We start from the raw sequence: 22,703 nt of genomic DNA, 5'->3' as shown, positions 1-22,703 counted from the left end.
TAAATGATATTCAGAATGAACAATAAAAAGTATACATTTCTTTTGCTTTTTGTCAGCCAACAAAATATATTCTAATCTAACAGTTAATATACACATCTGATCTGCTATGGTTACAGTGTAGTGCTTTACATTGTGCATGGACATTTATAGCAAACAAAACATAATTTCTAACATTACCACTTCATAAATAACCAGTCTGGATTATGGCAAACATAATGGCAATGATTTTATTCTGAAATCGGCACATATTCATATTAATGCTTTCACAGCTTATGTACATTGGTCTATTGCACATTGAACAAACAAAAACACTAATACACCATAAGTGTAACAGAGGTTACACAGTACACTTTTAAGAAGTTAAAAACATGTTGAAGAGCAATCACACAGTCAAGCAGTATCATTACAGATTTGAAATCTATGATACACATTCCTGTCAAACTAGTATTATTTCCAAAATAAAATAAGGGATTTGGACACATGGAATGCCTTATAAGAACTAAATCTGGAGATGTGGTGCAACATGTAGCAATAAAACTGAGCGAGGTAACAAGACCTGCATGGATCTGAGGAGTGCTACAACCTGTCCGTGCCATGATGTCATTGCCGAAAGGTCTTCAGCTGTCAAAGCCAATGACATCATCTACAGCTGACACATCAATAAAATGTCTTATGCCCCCTCCTCAATAAATAAAACTGCTAAAACATTGTAATAGTCAATTAAAATTGATGTCTGGATGAGTAAGTTCAAACTGAACATGAAATTCCTGAAGATCAAACTGAGGCACTGGACACATCATACAACCTGTAGAAGCGGTTGGCTCTCGTCCAGATGGATGTAAGAAGCTGGCGGTATATTTTTGACAATTATGTTGCTTTGATTGTTGGTTAATGTATAGATACATGAAATCCATGTTAAAGACCCTCTCCTACAGTATAAGCAGCACATTATCATAGTTTTTTCCCCATTGACCTGAATGTACAAAATAAAAAGTCCTACTGAACCAAACTTTCACTCTGAAGCTGTGCAATGATCACATGAACCAGTAAACAATAAGTCACACTCGCAGGGTGCAGTAGTAGTAGTAGTGTGTGCGTGGTTTCTCTGTGTGTGTGTGTGTGTATGAGCCACCTGTGTGGAACAGTATATAGGCATCTGTATACAATACACAGTGTATAGTGTTGATATTAATGTCCAGTATTTCCAGTGTTTGTGTATCAGTCTTATGTACAAGAGTCAAAGTATTTCCAGTGTTTCCAGATCTGAGTGGGTTTTATGTGCATGAGAGAGAGAGGGAGAGAGAGAGACTGTATGTGTCTGTGCTGTTTGGGAGTCTTTCCGCTAATGTTCCTCCTTCCCCCTCTTCTTCTCCTTCTCGTCCTGCAGGGCAGTGCCCAGTTTCTTAATGAGGACGGACAGCACCTTGTCCAGCGGGTCCATGACCCCGCGCTGCAGCCACTTGGGGATGGTGGTGCGGGCGTGGTGGAAGCCCAGCTTCTGCAGGATGTAGTCCACCCCGACCTGGTCGATCTTACGGCCCGTCCACGAGATCAGCCTAAATGGACACACACACACACACACACACATAATTAGAGACATTAAATCAAACATGACTGGACAGCCTAAATCACTTATCACACGGCATATTCATGAATAATAAAATTGTTGAGAGAGCTGACAACATGTATTGACACCTTTCAACAATTATGGCAACAACATAATTGAGATACAACAATGCATTCTTTTTTGCAAATGCTCCTATTTTGTTATAAATCCAGCACACCCCATTATAATATTTTTACATTTATTTTTTTTTTTATTTGTTTTACAGTTCAATTATATTAAATAGTTTTTCAAAAATGGATGGTGTTTCCAAAATCATTGAGTAATTGTGTGAAATAGCTCTACTGATAAGGTAAGCAGATCATGAGAGTGGGGGGAAAAGGACACAATGCAACTCAATTCACTTATATTTTTATAGCATCATAATGTAATTGTACTACAGTGTTCTACTGTACTACTGTCTCAAGGTTCTTAACAGAGGCCAGCTTGAACAAGAATCTTGATCTCTTCCCACAAACATACATTTACATTTTCACATCTATTCATTTAGCAGATGCTTCTATCCAAAGCGACTTACATTACAAGGGCCATTGTCCCCCAGAGCAACTCCGGGTTAAGGGCCTTGCTCAAGGGCACAATGGTGGACGCCGAATTGAACCCACTGTATGCTAGCCCAACTCAACCACTACGCTACGGCTGTAGATGGGGTAGCAGGAATGACATCAGTTGATAGTATTTCCACTCTCTTTGGGATCCTCCTGCTGATCCACTTTTAGGTGTTTTTTTTTTCTCTCTTACGAATCGGTCTCTTAAGTATTTCCAGCGTTCTTGGCAGTCCTCAGCTGTTGAGACAAGTTGTTTTTATTACTTTAAATAATTAATAGTTGTATGTATGTATACACCAGTAAAATATTTATCACTTTTCCTACAGATTCCTAGCTACTGGAGAGTCCTTCAATAGCCTAGCTTTTGCCTTCCGGCTTGGACGAAAAACTGTGGCAGACTCAATCTACATGACGTGCAGAGCAATCATCAGCGTAATGATGGAGACCTACATTCCAAAGCCAACGGAGGAAGCATGGAGAAAAATAGCAGCAGGTTTTTGGGAAAAATGGCATTTTCCAAACTGTATTGGGGCTATAGATGGCAAACACATCACTATTCAAGCTCCAATTAATTCGGGTAGCCAGTTTTTTAATTATAAAAAAACTTTTCAATTGTCTTATTAGCACTTGTTGATGCAGATTCGCGCTTTAGGGTGATTCAGGTTGGGGATTTTGGCCGAACCAGTGATGGTGGTGTTTTTGCAAATTCAGCACTGGGGAGGGGAATGGAGGCCCAAACATTGCAAGTGCCAAAGGACGGTCCCCTGCCTGGTACTGATCATTATGGCGATGTGCCATTTATGATGGTGGGGGATGCTGCCTTTCCTCTAAAACGATACATGATGAGACCCTATCCTGGACACAATCTGTCCAAGCCCAAGCGAAAATTCAATTACAGACTTTCAAGTGCAAGAATGACTGTTGAGTGCGCTTTTGGGATTCTTGCTGCACGATGGAGGGTGTTCTACTCCAGGATTTGCATGTTACCCTGTCATGTAGACATTGTGGTGATGGCAGCATGTATTCTCCACAATTACCTTCTAAAACCAACTGACCGGCGGTGGTACGCAAAAGAAAGACAGCAGACAGAGAGACAGAGAAACAGGGAGAGTTTAGAAAGTGTGAGGAACATGGGAGGAAATAGAGGATCCAGGGAAGCAGGTCATATAAGGGAGCTGCTCTGTCAATTCATCAACTCCCCTGAGGGAAATACGGTGTAAGCCTATATAGTTAATTAATACAATGTAAAGTTTCACATTGTCTCCAGATAGTGAATATCTCCAAATAGATAGTTTTCTTGCGTCACATAAGTTTGCATGGAATAAAAACACCCTGTTAACCAAAAACGTTGTGTCTCGTGTATGACATTTCAGGTATTAGTTTGTAATGTTTTACTTTGCCGTTGTAAACAGCCTAGCCTATATCTCATGGCTGGTTCCCCTGTACACAAAGAAATTGCTTTTGTTGTGGAGGACTAACAACAAGCAAAAACTATCTCCAAAGAGCTATATCTACTGACGAGGTAGCATCTAGGCTAACTTAATGTTTATCCTGGCTTAGATAACTGACAGCTAGCTTCTATGCTAACATTAGCCTACATAACGTTAATTAAAGCCGTTTTTGAAATTGTCACTTACCTGAAGCTCCGACTGCCAGTGAAATCTTCCTCCATACTGCATCTTTTTTGAAGTTGTCCTTGTAGTTAGAGTCACTTGGGTCATACAGTAATGGGTTTAGTTCCACTTCACAAATGAATGCATCATCCATCCTTATAATGTAGGCTAGCTTAACGTTAGAAGCTACCTCAATAACTGAATAACCGAAACATGTATCTCCATGGTAACGTTAACAAGTCTTGAGGGCGTTCAAACCAAATATTACAGATCTTTGGTTTAAACTAATCTGGTTCTTGCTAATATATATATATTTATGTAGTAGCCTACTCTGTAAAAGGGCCGCGCATACCTCGCGTAAAAAAAAAAAAATAGAAGACTAGTCTATTTTTGCGTTTTCAGCGCGTATATACTCAGCGCTTACGCCCCACTGTCACGTCTGGTGTAGCTACCTCCATTGATTACAATGTATTCTAATTGTTGCAGCAGACGCAACACGAACGGAACGCTTCAGTTACGCGCCTGGTGTAGCTTAGCCCTTAGTCTACACTGTGCCTGTTTAGAGACAGGAGCATATGCCTAAGCTTGCCGCGACAATAGCAGTCACTATCAGGCGCGCCAGCAGGAATGAATGGTAAGCACAGTAGCGCACCATACACCTCCGCGCGCAACAAAACATTGAAAGGCTTAATAATATTTGTCCGTTTCCCGGTTTCGTTCGTGCATGCATTGGTCACCTAAAAAGTAGCCTAGTACAAAATCCATATGCAATACACAACAACAACTCCTAATAACGACCTATTCATTTGGACAACTTTATACGGCCCTATAAAGGGTAAAGTTACCTTTAGTTTTGTTCTAGTTTACCGTTGTGTATGGCTTTAAACAGCGTTCGCGCTTTAACATCAGTAAACATTATTCAGTATAATCCAGATGTAATGCTAACGTTAACGTGACAAGCATTTTGCCTACCTTGTTCATCTGAAATAACTCATAGTTTTGCTGCCTCCATCCTTTGCTACCTCCTCCCTTTCATTGTTTCCAAAAAGCAATGTTTTCTGGTTTGAGGTAGTAGCCTAGGCCTACTCAAGAAATTTCTTCAAGGATGGCAGGTCTGAAAATATCTTCTCAATCATCAAGTTATTCAATTAGGTTAAACATGGCATAAACATACAATTATAGGCTAAATCATATATTTTTGGAAAGCTCATGATGAGTAGATGTAATTTCATTTATCATAATTGAAACAGATTGTCAATTATATTGGTTTCCCTCGAACTCTCCCACGAACTAAACCATGTCTGTGACCACTGCAGTCTACTTCCACAACTAGGCTAGTGTGTTTGCAGGTAAACGAAATTCATTTATTCATATTTACGCAATTTCTGTTAACTAACAAACTGACGGTTGTATGTGTTCACTGAACGAAGATTATGAAAATAATCAAGACATTGCCGTAGCGTTCTCCCACGCAGGGCATGCTGAGATACGGGAGCGGACATCTGGGGTTTATGTCTGTATTTCTCCTTAGTTTTGAGTGTAATGTTAGCGTCTTTGTTGTAACATGTTTCCCTTTTAGTTCTCCCTCGTGTGTGATCCTTTTTGTGTGGGGGGCTGCTTCCACCCCTGTATGTGTAGCGTGTGTGTGTACTTGACCTGCCCCGTGTGTTTTGTATTCTGTGTCTGTGTCCCTGCTCTCGTTCTCAGCTAATAAACCTATTGATTAGACAACTGTGTGTGTCGTTATCAAATCGTTACAATACTTTACTTACATTGTCAAAACGTAGGCTATTAGCCTGGCGGGGCCATCCGATATCATTGGCTGAGCAAATTGATTTGCCGCCGCTAGGGTGCGTCTAAATTTCTAGGCTAGTAGGCTATGCAATTTGTAGGCTATCCTTTTCGTGTGTGAACATTAGATCCAGTGTCCTTTTTAGTTCGTTTGGGAAGATGAAGGTGCCCCCCCTCCCCCAAATCTACCACACAACTTTGATCATTGTACTAGCAATAAGCATCTATCAAATATATAAATATATGAATACCAATCAGTAGCAGTTTCAATTTTAAACGTTTGATCAATGCAGTTCTTTTGGAGAAATAGCATAAAGGTGGCCACCACACAGCCTTGGTAACATTTTAAGACTAAACCATAAACATGTCAAAAACACAGAGGCTAAATAAGAATCAATAACAACTTAAATGTGAAATGTTTGATCAATACTGCAAGATTTAAGACACTAACTGTTTCAATAAAATACTTATAACTTATATTTCAGCCGGCTGGTGAGACTACAGCATGAAAATGATGACGGATACATGTTAGGTTTTTTTAATAGATTTTTTATTACGTTTTCAATGTGTGTTTAAAACAAGAACAGGAACAAACACAAAAAAGACTGGGAGGAACACTGTAAAAAGTTTAACGTAAAATTTACAGCAACTTGCTGGCAGCAAATAACCAGCAAATTGCTGTATTTCACTCTACAGTACACCTACTGTATATGAAATCACAGTACCTATGCCTGATACTGTAAATGCAAACTACAGTAGTACTACCAGTGCTGTAATGTATACAGTATTGAATTGTCTACCGTATTTTTAATCACAGTACTTATGGATCATACTGTAACTTAGTACAGTAGTAATACCAGTGCTGTAATATTATATACAGTAATTTTGGGAAATTCATATCCTGCTTTATCTACAGCCAGGATAAATTTCACTAGGCCTAGGTATGGTTTAGGCTACACAAACTTGCATAAATAACCATTGACAACTTGTTATCAGTTTGAAAAGCAAGTACATTTATTCACTTTTTCCGTTTAGAAATTATCGGTGCTGCATCCTAACGTTAGACCAACGGTTGCAGTCAGCCTGATCCACCACCAGTAGCAGAGTGAAGCAGCACCTAGCAGAAATAGAAGAAAAAAGATAAACAGTGTTAGATAACAATTTTCAACTGAAACTGAAGGCTACTTACAAGTGAAACTTTAGAATAATCATTTATATATATACTGTATGTTTTTGAGTTTACTGTCAAAATGCCAGGCTGAACATGGTGTTAGCATAACTCAGTTTAAGTAAGGTATATTTAGCTGCTAACGTTAGCCAGCTGGGTGAGCTCATTGATGATGTTTGCTTGCAGCAACACATAGATATATGTACTGATTACGATGAGTTAACGTTACATAAGTTAGCTAGTAGCAGCTAAACCTCCACGTTAACGTTAACCAGCAGCACATCATCTTCAGCCTAACATTGTGACAGTAACATACTAGGCCTAGCACTACTAGCGAATGTTTTATATAAATTATATGAATATAATAAACTGTAACTTACTGAGAACTAAGGTAGGCCTAATATAAACGAGACTGCCAAAACGTTAACGTAACATAAAACTTAATGCCACCTTCACAGCAACAGCAACTATGATAGCTAGCCTAACGTTACTAACTTAGTTGATCCAACAAGTATGGATGAGTTTGTAAGTTAGACAGTACAACGTACATAGACTGTACACATGCCCGAATTTAATGTAGTACAATTTCACAATGAAACATTAACGTTACATAAATAAATGCTTGCTTACCATTAAGGTGGAGCTGCGAACTTGACAGAGTGCTGAACACCGTTGGTCTGACTGACTGAACTGTAGCTCAAAATGATCTCCGCCGGACAGTTCAAACGTCGTCGCGCGGTGCACGTTTCAATCACCACGTCAAAATTTCCCAGTAAACCATAAATCCATGACTTTTCAATATCTTTTCAAAATGATGATTTGGATGGAAAATCAACATAATATCAATGTCACCTTGCTATCTGGGAGCTTAACTTTGTATTTATGTGCAAAAAGAAAACAGAAAACCCCAACTGATTTTCCGCCATGTTTTTTCAAAATTTTCAAAAAGCTGACAAGTGAGGGAGGAGTCAGATTTATTACTGTGTTATGATTCGCAGCAAATTTTTATTACTGTAGTTTGACCATTTTTGACCATAATTCATAGCGAAACTACAGCAACATACTGTATTCACAAATACAGTACACATTTTTCTCAAAAACAGCAGTGATGCTGTGAAAATCACAGAATCTTGTTACAGTGAAGGTATGGTGACACTGCAACATAAAAATGAGGTGTAACACTTATTTAGGTTTCCAAAAAATAAAAGGATTTCAGTTTCCTGAACAACAATTGTGAGTGAACTACACAAAAGACACAATGTGGAAAGGATGGGTAGCTCTCCATATACTCTGTACACCTATAAGAGGGACATGGTAAGGAGGATGCAACACATTTGGCTGGAGTCAGGAGGAAGATCCTGGATCAACACACCTCCCTTTGTGTAAGGGCCCCATCGTGTGGACCTCAAACATATGACCATTCCAGTCATATATTGCACATCCTTCTTGTCCTCTGCATCCTTGGTCCGAGATAAGCAGAACAGGCACAGTGGAGAATGGAGGGAGAGAACAAAGCAGGTAACACTCATTGTATACTTGGGACAACATTCACACATGTCACATTAAGTCATTACCAGAAACCTAAGCAAGAGGACAGCAAGAGTTTTACATACCCATACACAGCCAACCATTCAAGGCTGGTTGGGGGTGCCACACGTCCACACAAAAACTATAACAATAACAACATGAAGAATGATTTTGTTGGGGATCACTTTCAGAGTGATCTATGCCCTTTTAACCTGACTACACTTTTCAGTTATCCAAAAAAAGACATTTGTCCTACTTACAAAGATCAAGATTCAAGATCAAGATTTCTTTTATTACATCTCAATATAGGTTTATAATAGAGTAAAATTTGTTGTGTTTTTTCTCCTCAAAAAATAAATAAATGAAAGGGTGTGTGTGTGTGTGTGTGTTTGTAGAAAAAAAAGGAGGGGAGAAAAAAAGTGCCTTGTTGTCTTCAGCATGAGTTCAGCAATCTAACTGCTTGGTGAAAGAAACTACTTCGGAGTCTGGTGGTACGAGCTTTCAAGCTTCTATATCGTTTGCCAGATGGTAATAGCTCAAATAGTAATTGCCCTAAAGGCAATAATGCCCTGTCCTCTTGTCATGTCAGTCTCTTCCATGCAAACTTCGCTATGTATTTGACAAATGACTTGGCAGACAAAGCAATAAAAATGTATTACATCAAGAACACCAACACAAAATGTAAAATTACTGAAAACTAAATGAACTGAAACCTGAAATCGATCATCAGTTGGAGCAAAAACTCCTACTGTAGGCTATACACACGCCACTGTCCCACGACCACACTCGTGCCACATTCACCTACCGCTTGTGCCACTGTCCCGTTTGAAACAGTGATAGTGGCACAGGACTGAGCTCGCAAGGGACACAAGAGCCACACACCAATTAACAACAACAATAATTTATAGTCTGGGGGTTTGCTCCTACTGCTTCCCCTGAAATAACTGAAATCCCCTCGTTCACGAGTTGTGGACACTAGCCTACTTCATGTCATGTTCAGCCCACGGTTCACTTCATAACAAAACTTGCCCTCTAGCAAGTTAATCTATATCAGGTTTAAAGACAATAATCACATTCATTTGCTCAATTTATAAGTATAAGTATACTCTTTTGATCCCGTGAGGGAAATTTGGTCTCTGCATTTATTTGGTCTCTGGACACTGAAGCCTACTTCATGTCATGTTCAGCCTACTGGTGAGGGGTTCACAATTTTTCATGAAACAAAACCCTCTGAATGGGGTTACCATGCCTCTACACTGTAGCGTTAACACTATGTATGTGAATGAAAAAAAATAATAAGTAATGGTTACTTGAAAAAGGGTGGAAACTTCGTTGCCTTAAAATAAGTTAAGTAAACAAAACTTTTTCTCTTTCAAGTTATGTTTACTTGATGTCTACAAGTAATGCTTACTTAGAAGAAGTTATCCTTACTTAAGACTTTAAAGTTCTGGTTACTTACTTCCAGCTAGTAAAGTTTACTTCATGCCCTCAAGTAAAAGCTTACTTGAAACAAAGTTGTATTTACTACTGTTAAATGAGTTACCCTTACTTTGAGTTGTAAAGGGTACTTTATGTTGGATAGTAAAAGTTTACTTGCAGAATATACACAAATAGTTGGCACTATTAGATTAGATAACTTTATTGTCATTTTGCAGAGTACAAGTACAAAAGACAACAAAATGCAGTTTGCATCTAACTAGAAGTGAAAAAAAAAAAGCAGAAAAATGCAATGTGATATACAAAGACAGGTGGTGCATAGACAGGATAGGAAATATGCGGTGTAAACAGTAGTATACAGTTGGTTTACAGAAGGTGGTTTAGAGTAATATAAATTATATAAAAATATGTGCAGTGTATTAGCAGAATAAATATGGATATATCTGGTATGAACCATATAGACATATATGTACAGTATACAGCTATGTGCAGTGTGGTAACAGTACTGTAGTGCAGAAACAGTAACATTATAACAGTAGTAAGAATACGTGTATGTGCAGGATGAATAGTATGAAGAGCAGTAGAAAATGCCATGTATAAGTGTAATTACAGTATGTACATTTGTAAATAAATAGAACACTATGGGTGGGATAGGGCAATTGTCATGGGGGTGGGTGTCCCCCGTCAAGGTTTCCATGGTCATGGTGGACACCTCAACAGGCACAGGCAAAGGAGGCATCGGGGGGGCTTAGTTGGTTGGTTGTCACCGGGATGCAGAGCTAGAGTTCAGTAGGGTGACAGCCGCGGGGAAGAAGCTTCCTCTGAACCTGCTGGTTTGGGTGCAGGGAGACCTGTAACGCCTCCCAGAGGGGAGTGGGGTGAACAGTCTGTGGTTGAGGTGAGAACAGTCTTTGATGATGCTGCTGCCTTACGCAAGCATCACTTGCCCTGGATGGCCTTGATGGGGGGAGTGAGAAACCGGTGATCGTTGGCCAGTTTTCACCACCTCTGCAGTTTTTTTCGGGTCGTATTCTGGTGTAACCTCCATGTTTCAATCAGTAGTGTTTGAGCAACTGACCTCTGACTTCACATCCAAACAAGCACAACTTACATGTCCAGTTCATTGCTCTGCATTTTTCAGTTTTCCAACTGCAAAAAGAAAAAGAGGGCAAAAAATCAATATGCATCTATTGGCCATGTTTAACTAAAACAGCTGATTAAGTTTTCACATTAAATGTTAATTTAAATTATTTCTCCAGAGACCCTAATTAATACTGTTAAGCTAAAAAATATTATGATTTGGCAACTTAATTTTCTCTATTGCTTCAGGCCTAGTACATTTATCACAATAGAATTTAAAATATCAATCATAACGTTGGAATTATATGATGCCATTTTGCACCTCAATAACGCACATTCGATTTCAAATTCCACACTGCAACCTAAGTCCTCTTGCTAAATCACAACGAAAGATTTTTAGATAAAAGACCACTTTCAGTCAGTAAAAGGTTATGACAATTATCCTAATTGTTTTATCAATCAAATTCCACACACTGCAACCTAAGTCCTTAATATCAATTTGTACAAACCTAAATCTCCTAAAGAAAAGATTTTAGATAAAATATGACATTTTCTCAGTCAGTGTTGTAAGGTTATGAGTCCAGTGGAATTTTTATCCTAATTGTTTTGTAAATCAATACAGTAGGAATATCAGTAAATGCTCCCGCGTAAACCATTTTGTTCAAACTTCACATTTTGAAAAAATATTTAGCAAATGTTATTTTGAATCAACGTTGTTTTAGAAGCATGCTAGTTAAGATACACAGTTTTCTCACGTTTTTGAATCAAAATGGCTAGCGTTTTCATGAGAAATGGAACTAAACTTCATTAAGAGAGCTCATGAAGACAACTGCTATTGGCAAATTTATACAGCCTAGTTTTAGACCTCAGGCGCCACCACTTCCTCATAACTTCGATAACAAAAAATATCAAAGGGCTTGAATACCTAGAATATTTGTTTTCTGCTCAGCATGGTCTGGGAGGTGTTGGTTTGGTGTTAATTCGCATAGCTGCTATCAGTTAGCTGCAAACTGTTAGCAGCTAGCGATATATCGCCACTTAGCAAGTTGAACTTAACATTACCCCAGTTTGTTAATGAAACCAATGTACAGTTTTTTGCACAAATGCTGTTAGTTCAACCTATACTGTAAACATTTGACACATTAATACATACTGTAAACTTACCGGACAGAGCAAAGTCACTGGTGAAGCTGTTACACTCCCATCCCAAAAGTCAGCCACACCCGTAACACTGCGACGACCGTTGGCTGTGGAATCCAGAATGCTCCCTCTGCAACTTTGCGCGTGTGCACTGCGTGAGTCCAGTTTACTCAGGTCTGAGTTGTGAAAGCTTACTCGTGTATCTCAAGTTTTAGACCCCATTGTTGCAAGTTCGCACATTACTAATGTTACTCTAGTAAGAACACTAGGTCAGCCTATAGTAAGTAAAAGTATACTTGTGTTACTGCAGTAAGATGTAGTGTTATTTTTTTTACAGTGTAGCAAGTTAATCTATATCAGTTTAAAGACAATAAACATTCATTTGCTCAAATCAGGTTTGAAAAATATATTATAAACATTCCTAAGGAAGTCTATGGGAGTTTTGCCACTCTGTTTTATCAGAGAATGTCTAATAAGGTTTTATTGACTGCTCTGGAAATCATATATTTGGATGCGGGTTGATTAATGGCTACATCTGACTGATTAGCCAATCAAATCGACCTGTTATGGCAAAGTAGGCAGGTCTGACTGCAGTTGGGCTTGCAATGTTCGAAAAGAATACCAGGAACCGTTCATCACAAATTTTGACGCTATCTGTTTGACATGAAGAATTTTGTGAGCATCTTCTGTCAGAGTCAGACTGACATTCACTGGAAAAGTACATGTCACACGGACAAACGAAAACTGTCTAAAAGAGAAAAAAAGAACAACTATGCGGTTCATTTTGGTTAAGTCTTCCTTACTGCCGGTGTTATGGATCTTACTTGCTTGTTGACTGAATTGCGACTGTATGGCTTCATTCTTTGAAACAAACATTCAGGCATTTGGGGAAAACAAATAGTGTTTTGCCATTGAGATCACATACATAAGAGTTAGAGGAATAGTTCGGACAAGGAATAGTTCGGTTTATTTTGGGATGACAACACAGCAAACAATTTTCGGATTCGGGAGTGTAAAGGTTTCATTTTGTGTTTGAGGTAGGCCTAAGTTCCGCGAACGTTCCCAGAACATCCTCTAAAGAATTAATTTTGTGTAACCTTCAGAACACATTCAGGGAACGTTCCCTGAACGTTACATGTTTGTTGTGAATGAGTGTAAACTTTCATTTGGGGACCAAAATGACATTAATTTGAGTAGTTTTGAGTAGACTGGAAATGTACTGTATCTCAAAAGAGAAGCGTATCTTAAGATTTAACGAGGACTTTGGAGTGGTCATTGTTCTGACTTAGCCAACATACCGCCAGAAGCATGTGATTTTCGTCCATATCCTGAGTTTTAGCATTATGCCTGTATTATGGCGACATCAGGATTGACCAGAAGTCTTATTGTCGTGTAGCCTACAGTGCCCAACCGGAAAGTTCAAATTAACTATGGTCGCAGCCAGTTAATAGGGAAGTCAGAAATTAGAAGATCCACCAACCTGCACTGCTGACAAGTGCAGATTAGTGATCAGAGCTAGTGAGCGTAGTGGAGCGCGAGCGAGCGAGGAGCGGAGCGGATGGAATTTTGTTGGAGCGCGGAGCGCTTTTTTATTTAGAGGCCAGAGCGGCCGTTCTGTCCTGCTCCATTTTCGCTCTGATACCGCTCACGCCACGAGTCTGAGGTATACCCAAATCTACCCTGCACTCACGTCTTCATAGTGAAACTAAGACCGTATCATTTCAAAGCAAACATGTTGGCCATAGTATTGTAAGATTAAGTTTGGTCAGAGCATTGTTCGAGAGAAACCGTTATTGGCTGGTAGGCTATTCAGAATCAGGGGCAAGGATAGCCTACATATCACGTAAACAGCGCACACTAGGCAAGTCAAACACACACACACACTAAACATACAGGGGTGGACGCAGCCCCCCACACAAAAAGGATCAGACACGAGGAATACCTAAAAGGGTAGCACGCTACACTAAAACACGGACATTAAAACAGTAAATAAAGGCATTAACACACACAGACAACCCCAGAGTCCGTAGCACTAGGACTAGTCCAGCGTGCCGACGTTACAGTAAGTTTGTTGGGGATGAAGTCGCTAAATATTTTAGAGAGGAAACTGAAAGTCATAGGGCTTACAAGCGTACTATTCCTACAAAACAACTAGATACTTTCAATGTAGAGCAAGAACAACTATGTGGTGACACTGTTCCAGTGAGATTTATTTTGGAATTTAAGAAGACACATTTTCGCGGAAACATGAGTGTGCTACGGAGAGCAAAGAAAAACATGAGCAATTTGAATAGCCTATGCTTTAAGTATAGGGTTGCCACCTGTGTCTGACAAAAATCCTGGACATTTTGACCATCCAATCGACCTTTTTGTTTGTAGGCTAAGCAACGGTGCCTTTCCCACATCTAACCCAAGATAAAAACCGTCATTCTAAGCGACACTTTTATAGCTAAAATTAGTAAGAATGACAATTTCTAGTTATTTGTTTAGTTAATTGCTTTATTTAATAGCAGACCTTTATTGTAAGGGATAATGGACGACACGGTGGTCTGTTCACAGAAGTTGAGGCACGGTCGAGGCCCCGACGCGAAGCGGAGAACAGACCACCGTGGAGTCCATTATCCCGCTTATTCCACTGTTGCCACTTGCGTTGTTCATTTCCTGTTACAATTTAAACGTTTTAATCGCTAAAACTGTCTTGTTTGTAGAACTAATTTCTTCCGACACATATCAACTAATTTCTCAAGTCACAGGACAAACTGCGTTTACTAGTTCTAAATGGATGGTTGCTTTCACGCCAAAGGCCAGTCGTTAATTCTATCTCTCGTTTGTCAAGGTATTATCACAAGATTCTGATGAACTTTAGCTTTGAAACATCGCTTTTACTTAGACTGCTGTCATCCATCTAGCAAAAAGCCACCTCCGTCATATGCTACAATGTTGCAATGTTCTGAACGTCGGCATTTTACAGCTCGGATGCAACGTGACAGTTCATTTAAACTTCACAACGAGTTCGGCGAATTAATATACAAGTGTGATACGGCCAAAAAAATGGATCTACTTCATAGGTGTGCAGATAACATACGGTTAATGGTCGTTCTAAATTACGTAGGGACAATGGGAAATTCAACCAAGCAGTGGAATAATTTGTTATATTTTCAACAGTTTTTAGTTGTGGACACCTGGGGGCAGTATTGAGAAAAAAGGGGGAATACATAATTAGGTTCTGCTTTTTTGCTTATGTGGAATAGCCTAAACTTTCCTTTCTCTGTCTCTCCTTGTCCCACACACTCTCCCTCTCCACCTTACCATTTCTAATGAACCTCCACGGTGCGTGCCCCCACCACCACCACCCATGTTATGCTACGTCATTTTTGTAGAGCCAATAAGGCTGTGCATACGTTTATGGACGTACTGTAGGCACGCTTCAATTAAACTGAAATACACATTTTGCGCATCATGTACAAAAACATGAGCATGAGCAATTTATTTTTATTTTCCTGGACAGACCATGAAAATCCTGGACAATCAGGAAAATCCTGGACAGGTGGCAACCCTTTTTAAGTAAGGCTGAAGTAAAACTTGGATGCTAAACCTGTATTATTTAGGCAATTAATCCCACTGATCCCTTTAGTTTTAGGCTTATGTGTATTGACGTTGCCAAGCTTGTTCGTTGTTGCACTGTCGGTGTTGCATTAGGCTATCTTTTACAATACATGTTCTATGAGTGACATTGCCGTTGCTCTTAGTTCTTTAGGATTTAAGTTTTCTAAGGTGACAATTCGGCTTGTAGATTATTTCTCCCTCTTTTAAATTGGATCGAGCGTGGAGCGATTTCACTTGGGCGGGAGGATTTTGAATTGGAGCGGGGAGTGAAATTGAGCGGAACGGCCTGACGTGAATTTGAGCGGAGGAGTCGGCCAAGTGGACAGCCACCTGAGCGAGGAGCGGGATATACGCACCGCTCAGCTCCTCTCACTAGCTCTGTTAGTGATGAGAGAGCCCAAGTAGGCCCTACAGTGTTTCCTTTAGATTTTTTAGCAGTGGGGGCTAGGAAAAAAAAAATACTGTCAGGCTATCAGAAGGCATTACATATTAGGCCTACAATATGAATAGATGTACATTTAATTGACTAGAAGTATCTTTCTTAACCACACAACACAATGTTCTTTGATTAATTGCTTACACCTGAGACATTTTTTAACTAAGGCTTAGACTCATAGGACATATAGCTTAATTTGGACCGACAGCAGGAGTGTTAGTCCTTGAGACAGATCCTGTAGTGTTTTGAACAGGATCTACTGTTCAACAGGACTGTTGCCATGGCGCCGCCGCGTTCGGACGCCTTTTTGGTTGCTCCGCCTAATTTGTGCTTATATTTACTCTTTTACCTTTTATTAACCCCTAATTTTTTGCACTTTTCCACTGCACTGATTACGTATGATGGCGTTACACTCAGAAACATCGGAAATGAATTGCCTTTTTTGTTTCGGGATGTTTTAATTGACTCATTCTACCTGGTCGACTGAGATTCTCCGAGATGCATCATGGAACCATGAAGACGCATCTCGGCGCAGAAGGAAAAAACACTGAGGAATACCAGCTGGGGCCCGTAACAGATTGAGGAATAGAGCTCATAGGCCTCCACTGCCTAGCATTCTCCTAGCCAATGTCCAGTCTCTTGTGAACAAGATGGATAAACTAAGAGCGAGGATACAGTTTCAAAGAGACATCAGGGACTGTAACATTCTATGCTTTACTGAGACATGGCTAACTGAACTTGTACCGGACTGTGCCATCACTCGGTGGAGTTTTTTCTGCTGCTCGCTCTGACAGGACTGAGGAATCTGGAAAAATTGAAAGGTGGCGGTGTTTGCATCATGACTAACAGCAAGTGGTGTGATCCTAGAAATGTCACCGTTCTCTCAAAGTCCTGCTAAGCCTCATCTAGAACATCTAGCGATGATGGGTCGACCCTTCTACCAGCCCCGTGAGTTTACTTCGGTAATATTCAACGCTGTCTACATTTCTCCACAAGCCAACACAGGTGCTGCGGTTTCAGAATTGCAAGAAGTGTTAAATAGACAACAATACACGCACCCTGAAGCTGTGCTTATTGTGATTTCAATCAAGTACATCTGAACCGGTCCATGCCTGAATTTATTCAACACATTCACTTCCCTACACGTGGTGACAACACATTGGATCACTGCTACACACAGTTCAAGAACAGAAAAGCTAGTTACAAAGTCTCTACCAGCTTTCGAAAATCAGATCATGCATCAGATCAGATTTAGAGGCAGCCGTGGCCTACTGGTTAGCACTTCGGACCTGTAACCGTAGGGTTGCCGGTTCGAACCCCAACCAGTAGGCACGGCTGAAGTGCCCTTGAGCAAGGTACCTAACCCCTCACTGCTCCCCGAGCGCTGCTGTTGATGCAGGCAGCTCACTGCGTCGGCATCAACAGCAGCTTCACCTCACTATGTGCTGTGTGTTTCACTAATTCACGGATTGGGATAAATGCAGAGACCAAATTTCCCTCACGGGATCAAAAGAGTATATATATACTATATACTTATATATATGCCGCTGTTTTCCTACTGCCTATGTACAAACAGAGAAGTCAGAGGGACCCCCCAGTGACGAAGGAGGTCAAGCACTGGACTGACCAATCGGAAGCCAGGCTACAGGACGCCCTTAGCAACCTTGACTGGGAGATGTTCAAGACGAACTCTGCTGACATCAATGAGTTTACGGAAGTATCATTGAGTTACATCAATATGCTAACTGATTCCATCATCCCAACTGTAAAAATCCGAAGCTTCCCTAACCAGAAGCCATGGGTGGATAGAGAAGTGAGAACGACATTAAAGACACGCACCGTGACTTATAATGCTGGGCTTATTTCAGGGGATATGACGGATTACAAAGCAGCATCTTATAGTTTACGTAGAGCAATTAAAGATGCTAGCGGCGCTATAGAGACAAAGTTGAAGCTGATTTCTTGGAGGGTGATCCAGCACGAGTGTGGAAAGGACTCCGAACCATCACTGGCTTTGAAAGAAAGTCCCCTCCTATGATGAATGTGAGTAAAGCCCTCCCTGATGAACTTAATGCTTTTTTATGCTCGCTTTGACATGAAAAACACAGACTATCTTGCACTAGCTGCAGCATGTGAAGCAAATGAGGATGCACCTTTCTGTGTCTCTGAGGTCGATGTGAGCAATGCCTTTAGGAGGGTAAATTGTAGAAAAGCTGCTGGACCGGATCGAATTTCACACAGGGTTTTGAAATCCTGCGCTGCTCAGTTAGCTCCTGTGTTCACTTATATCTTTAACACATCATTGGCTCAAGAGACAGTTCCTACTTGCCTCAAGCAGTCTGTTATTGTTCCAGTACCGGAACACAAAAGTCCATCATGTCTGAATGACTACCGCCCAGTAGCCCTGACGTCTACAGTGATGAAGTGTTTTGAGAAGCTTGTGAAAAACATTATCTGCTCATCCCTCCCTGCCTCCTTCGACCCCCTCCAACAGGTCTACAGAGGATGCCATCTCAAACCTCATGCACACCACCTTAACTCACCTGGAGGAGGGGAATGGGAATTATGTGAGGATGCTGTTCATTGACTTTAGTTCAGCATTTAACACGATAGTACCTCTCACCTTGGTCACAAAGATGAAGGCCTTAGGACTGAACACATCCCTGTGTCACTGGATATTTGACTTTCTCACCAACCGTTCACAAGTGGTTAGAGTGGGGGGTCTGACATCTGACACATTAACCATCAGCACTGGTGCTCCCCAAGGCTGTGTTTTGAGTCCACTGCTGTACAACATCTACACACATGACTGCAAAGCCAACAGTAGTCATACCTCCATCATCAAGTTTGCAGATGACACAGTGATCTTGGGCCTGATTAGTAACAACAATGAACAGCTCTACTTGGAGCAGGTTGATGAGGTGGCACAGTGGTGTCAATCTAACAGCTTGACACTGAATGTCAATAAAACCAAGGAAATGGTAGTGGATTACAGAAGGCAGCAGCAGAACTACAGTTACACCCCACTAATGATTAGCGGGCAACCTGTAGAGAGTCACAAGTTTTAAATACCTTGGTGTCCACATTACTGAAGACTTAACATGGACTGTTAACACTCAATATGTTCTAAAGAAGTCCAGACAACGACTCTACTTCCTTCGTCAGCTAAGGAAATTCAAAGTTTCTGCATCCATCATGAAGGCCTTCTACACTTCAGCGGTTGAGAGTGTTCTAACTGGTAGCATCATCACCTGGTATGGGAACTCCACAGTTAGAGATCGTAGTACTCTGCAGAGAGTAGTGCGCTCAGCTGAACGTACTATAAGAACTCAACTCCCTGCTCTACAAGATATCTATTCCAGAAGAGTACTCCTAAGAGCCCAAAAGATCCTGAAGGACTCTTCTCATCCTAACAATGGATTATTCCTACCGCTGAAATCAAGAAGACGCCTATGTAGTCACAAAGCCAGAACTGAGAGACTCAGGAGAAGTTTTTATCCCCAGGCCATCCGAACTCTGAACTCACACACATCACAGGTGAATAGGCTTAACATTTTAAGTAATTGATATCCGCACAAAACTTTCACAGCTGAATATTTAAATGAAGTCAATATTTTCTTGTATTGCAACTTCTCTGAAATTTTATGAATTATTTTGAGTTTAATGTCAACACGTCGAGATTAAAGTCAACATGATATCTCAACTTTATTCTCGAAATTTTAGGCTTTATCTTGGCGATCTAGAACACAGCGCAAAGCATATTCTTATCATGACGCAAAGCTTATGTTATTCCTATCTTGCAATGTTCGCCATGCGTTTCACTTCGCCATGCACTTTATAAAACAATGTGCCCAGGGGTGTGGCAATTAACGACATAAGGTGTGGTCTGGCGCATGATCTAAAAATCGCTATCTTACACCATCTAAAAAGCATTACGCCACTGACCAAGAAAAACCTGGTCCATAGCGAAAGGCGCATATGAAGCACAGCTGAAGACGCACTGTCACGAGATGTACTGTAAGTAGCAGCTCCTCTGCAGGATGAATGTCTTTAGGTTTTTTATTCAGTCATTTGAACATTATTGGGGTAAGTGTTGCTTTTTTCAGACTATGTTTTCGATGGTAACCCATTGTCAGTCAATAGTGAAAGTAATTAACTGTGTATAACTGTTGTGGTTGACTATGAGACCACGGTAAAGTTAGTTTCACTTTCCCAATGAGTGCAAATAATAGACGAGTGCAAATGTGTGTAGGCTATTCTCTGCTAGGTTTTAGTAAAGCATGTGTGGCAAGTGGTATGGTTGTTAGGGGCTTTGAGCCCGGATACATTTGCTGACTACGCCACGATGGGACTTGCACCCAAAGATATAACTCACACATCAGTAACCTTAACCCAAAAAGGCACTCAGGTTCGTGAACTGAATTGGAGACGTGGTTCCATAAAGGAAATCAAGCTTTTATTGACAATGAACAAACATGTTGCACCAACACACATGGATGCGCATACACTGGAAGGGGAGAAGGATAGGCAGGGCTGACGCTGACCAGTGGGAGGCCAGCGAGCCTCCAGGGGGTCAACCACTCACACGTGCGCAATCACTCACACACACTGGAAAAATATGGTCACAACAAGTGAAAAAGAAGGCACGGCACACAAAGACACGGGGTATCCCGCCACCAAAAGGGACGCTACACCTCCACCTTGGGCCTCAGCTCCTGGGAAACAGAGAGGAACACAACACAGGGTTAAGGGGATCACACACATGCACACACACACACACACACACACACACACAACTGAACAGGTTAACAAAATACAGTACAGGCCAGGGACCTTGATGGCCCTGGCACTAGAGATCCACAGCTATAAAAGGCCTCCGGCTAGTGGTGGGTCATATGAACACAGAACAAACACAAAATACAAATACTCTCAAAACGAGGCTGCAGACACTGAGGATCAGCAGCACTATGGAGGGCCTCTGTCAGTGGTACCATGAGATGAGATGTAAAATAAAAGGAATGACACAGTAACACAATCAAGTAAAAGGAGCCAAACGCTGTCACACTGGGTATCGGCAGTGCTACACAAATGGCCTCCTTCCAGTAGCAAAGAGAGATAACTGACAAATTCATAAACAAAATGAACAAAAATGCTCAGTTGCGTCAATCAGGATACTTAGACACTCAATGCACACACACAATCACAACATATTCAGTCATTCATTCATTCATTTAGACGCTGCACACACAAAGACGAAAGACACAGAACAGAACACAGTTCAATCCAGCTGGCAAGCGAATCACGCTATCCGCAGACGTTGTTGTGGAAGGTTGGTGAACCAGCAGTCGACAAAGCAGCAGTATGTTCAGGTGTTAGTAGGACCAGCGTGATGGTTGCCGCGCCCTTGTGCTAACTGGCCATCCCTGTTACACAAAATACTTGATTAAAACACCATAACTTCAGGGAGAAATAAAACCAGTGCCAGTGAAGGCAACATACCGTTCAAGCGAGGTCTTACTTCAAGGAGCCCAGCGTGACTGGTGTAAATTCCTAAAACCCCAAAACATCTGTTTACAAAGCTAAAATGACATACTGAAAGTTTCCCTAGAATGTTGTGAAATGGGTAAAGTACCATCGTAATCTAGGATGCACGCTTGGCAGGTGGAAGTCCAACACAAGGGATTTTATAAAGAGGAAGCGCTAGGTGTAAGCAGCAATGTAAACAGATTTAGTAGCCTAAAAGAAACATGGGGAGCTCAATCATACCTGCGGCAACAACGAATGTCAGGGAGGCAAAAACGGGATGGGCCTTTGACGTCTGGCACCTCGTAACGAGAGTGATTCTGGATTTAAATAGAGGCGCACCGATAGTGGTTGGCTCACATCTCGTTACAGAGAGCTATTCACAATGCAGCAATCGGAGCTCAAATGAGAAGTGGGCACTACACCACTTCATCCTGCTACACATGGTTTAGTGAAATATCTGTTCCATACCGTCTCGCACACAAGCAGATTCCTTCAAATGTGCCGCTGACTATCAAAATACTGATGCGCTGTTTGAAGTTGCGCTGCTTGCTATTACAGTAAAGGGAATGACAGATGTCCTTTTCATTGGTTTAAAGGTTGTTACGCCCAAAACACACCCATGACTGATTAAGAAACATAAGAACCGGCTTTTTGCGCCAAGCGCCCAACATTTGATAACAAAACCATCCCGAATGTGGACTGGACAAACCCCTAAATGTATTTAAGCTGTTCGCCAGTGACCATGCGTTTTAGATCGCCAAGATAGAGCCCTTTGCTTCTGCTTTCTGCAGTGTGTTTACTGGCTGCAGACCTGACCCTGGTGGTGTCATCAGAAGAATGTTACACAATACCATGCAATGCACATTTGGAGCTGGCACAAGGTTTGTATTGTAAATGCAGTGACATTACACACATTATTCTATGGTCCTGACGTTTTTTAAAATGTTAAAATTAAAAATTGGGACAATTTTGTTCTGTAGCCTAACCTATGGGAATTTAAGTTTGAGGAAGGTAGGAAAGATATCCTCATTTGTGGATAAGGAAGGCATTCTGGATTCATCTCATCTGTGGGTAGCAGGGACATTGTGCATTGTGGGTGGGCATAATCATCTGAAATTATTTTTAAAATCATTACACATCCATGCTATGCGACTTTTTCATACCCTTTATTACTTCTTGGGCAAACATGATTTCTACAGTTTCTGTACAA

The 22,703-nt window shown here is 40.8% G+C and overlaps 1 protein-coding gene across 2 annotated transcripts; it reads right to left on the bottom strand.

Annotated features, from left to right (window-relative positions):
* Positions 1-213: 213 nt before the first annotated feature.
* Positions 214-4,341, bottom strand: LOC125304125 (transmembrane protein KIAA1109-like). 2 transcript variants are annotated; one of them, XM_048258154.1, is made up of 3 exons: positions 3,807-4,340; positions 2,142-2,406; positions 214-1,556 (listed from the first exon to the last, which is right to left on the bottom strand). In XM_048258154.1, exons 2-3 carry the CDS (start codon positions 2,153-2,155, stop codon positions 1,343-1,345), a joined length of 228 nt encoding a protein of 75 aa, XP_048114111.1. In that variant the 5' UTR covers positions 2,156-2,406; positions 3,807-4,340; the 3' UTR covers positions 214-1,342. The 2 variants fall into 2 exon arrangements, with proteins under 2 accessions (XP_048114111.1, XP_048114110.1); XM_048258153.1 differs by lacking the exon at positions 2,142-2,406 and having other exon boundaries at positions 3,807-4,341.
* Between the last annotated feature and the right edge of the window lie 18,362 nt (positions 4,342-22,703).

Source organism: Alosa alosa, chromosome 12 (genome assembly GCF_017589495.1).
Source record: "Alosa alosa isolate M-15738 ecotype Scorff River chromosome 12, AALO_Geno_1.1, whole genome shotgun sequence".
In the NCBI taxonomy this organism is placed as follows: domain Eukaryota; kingdom Metazoa; phylum Chordata; class Actinopteri; order Clupeiformes; family Clupeidae; genus Alosa; species Alosa alosa.
This window is presented reverse-complemented; position numbering and strand designations above follow the sequence as displayed.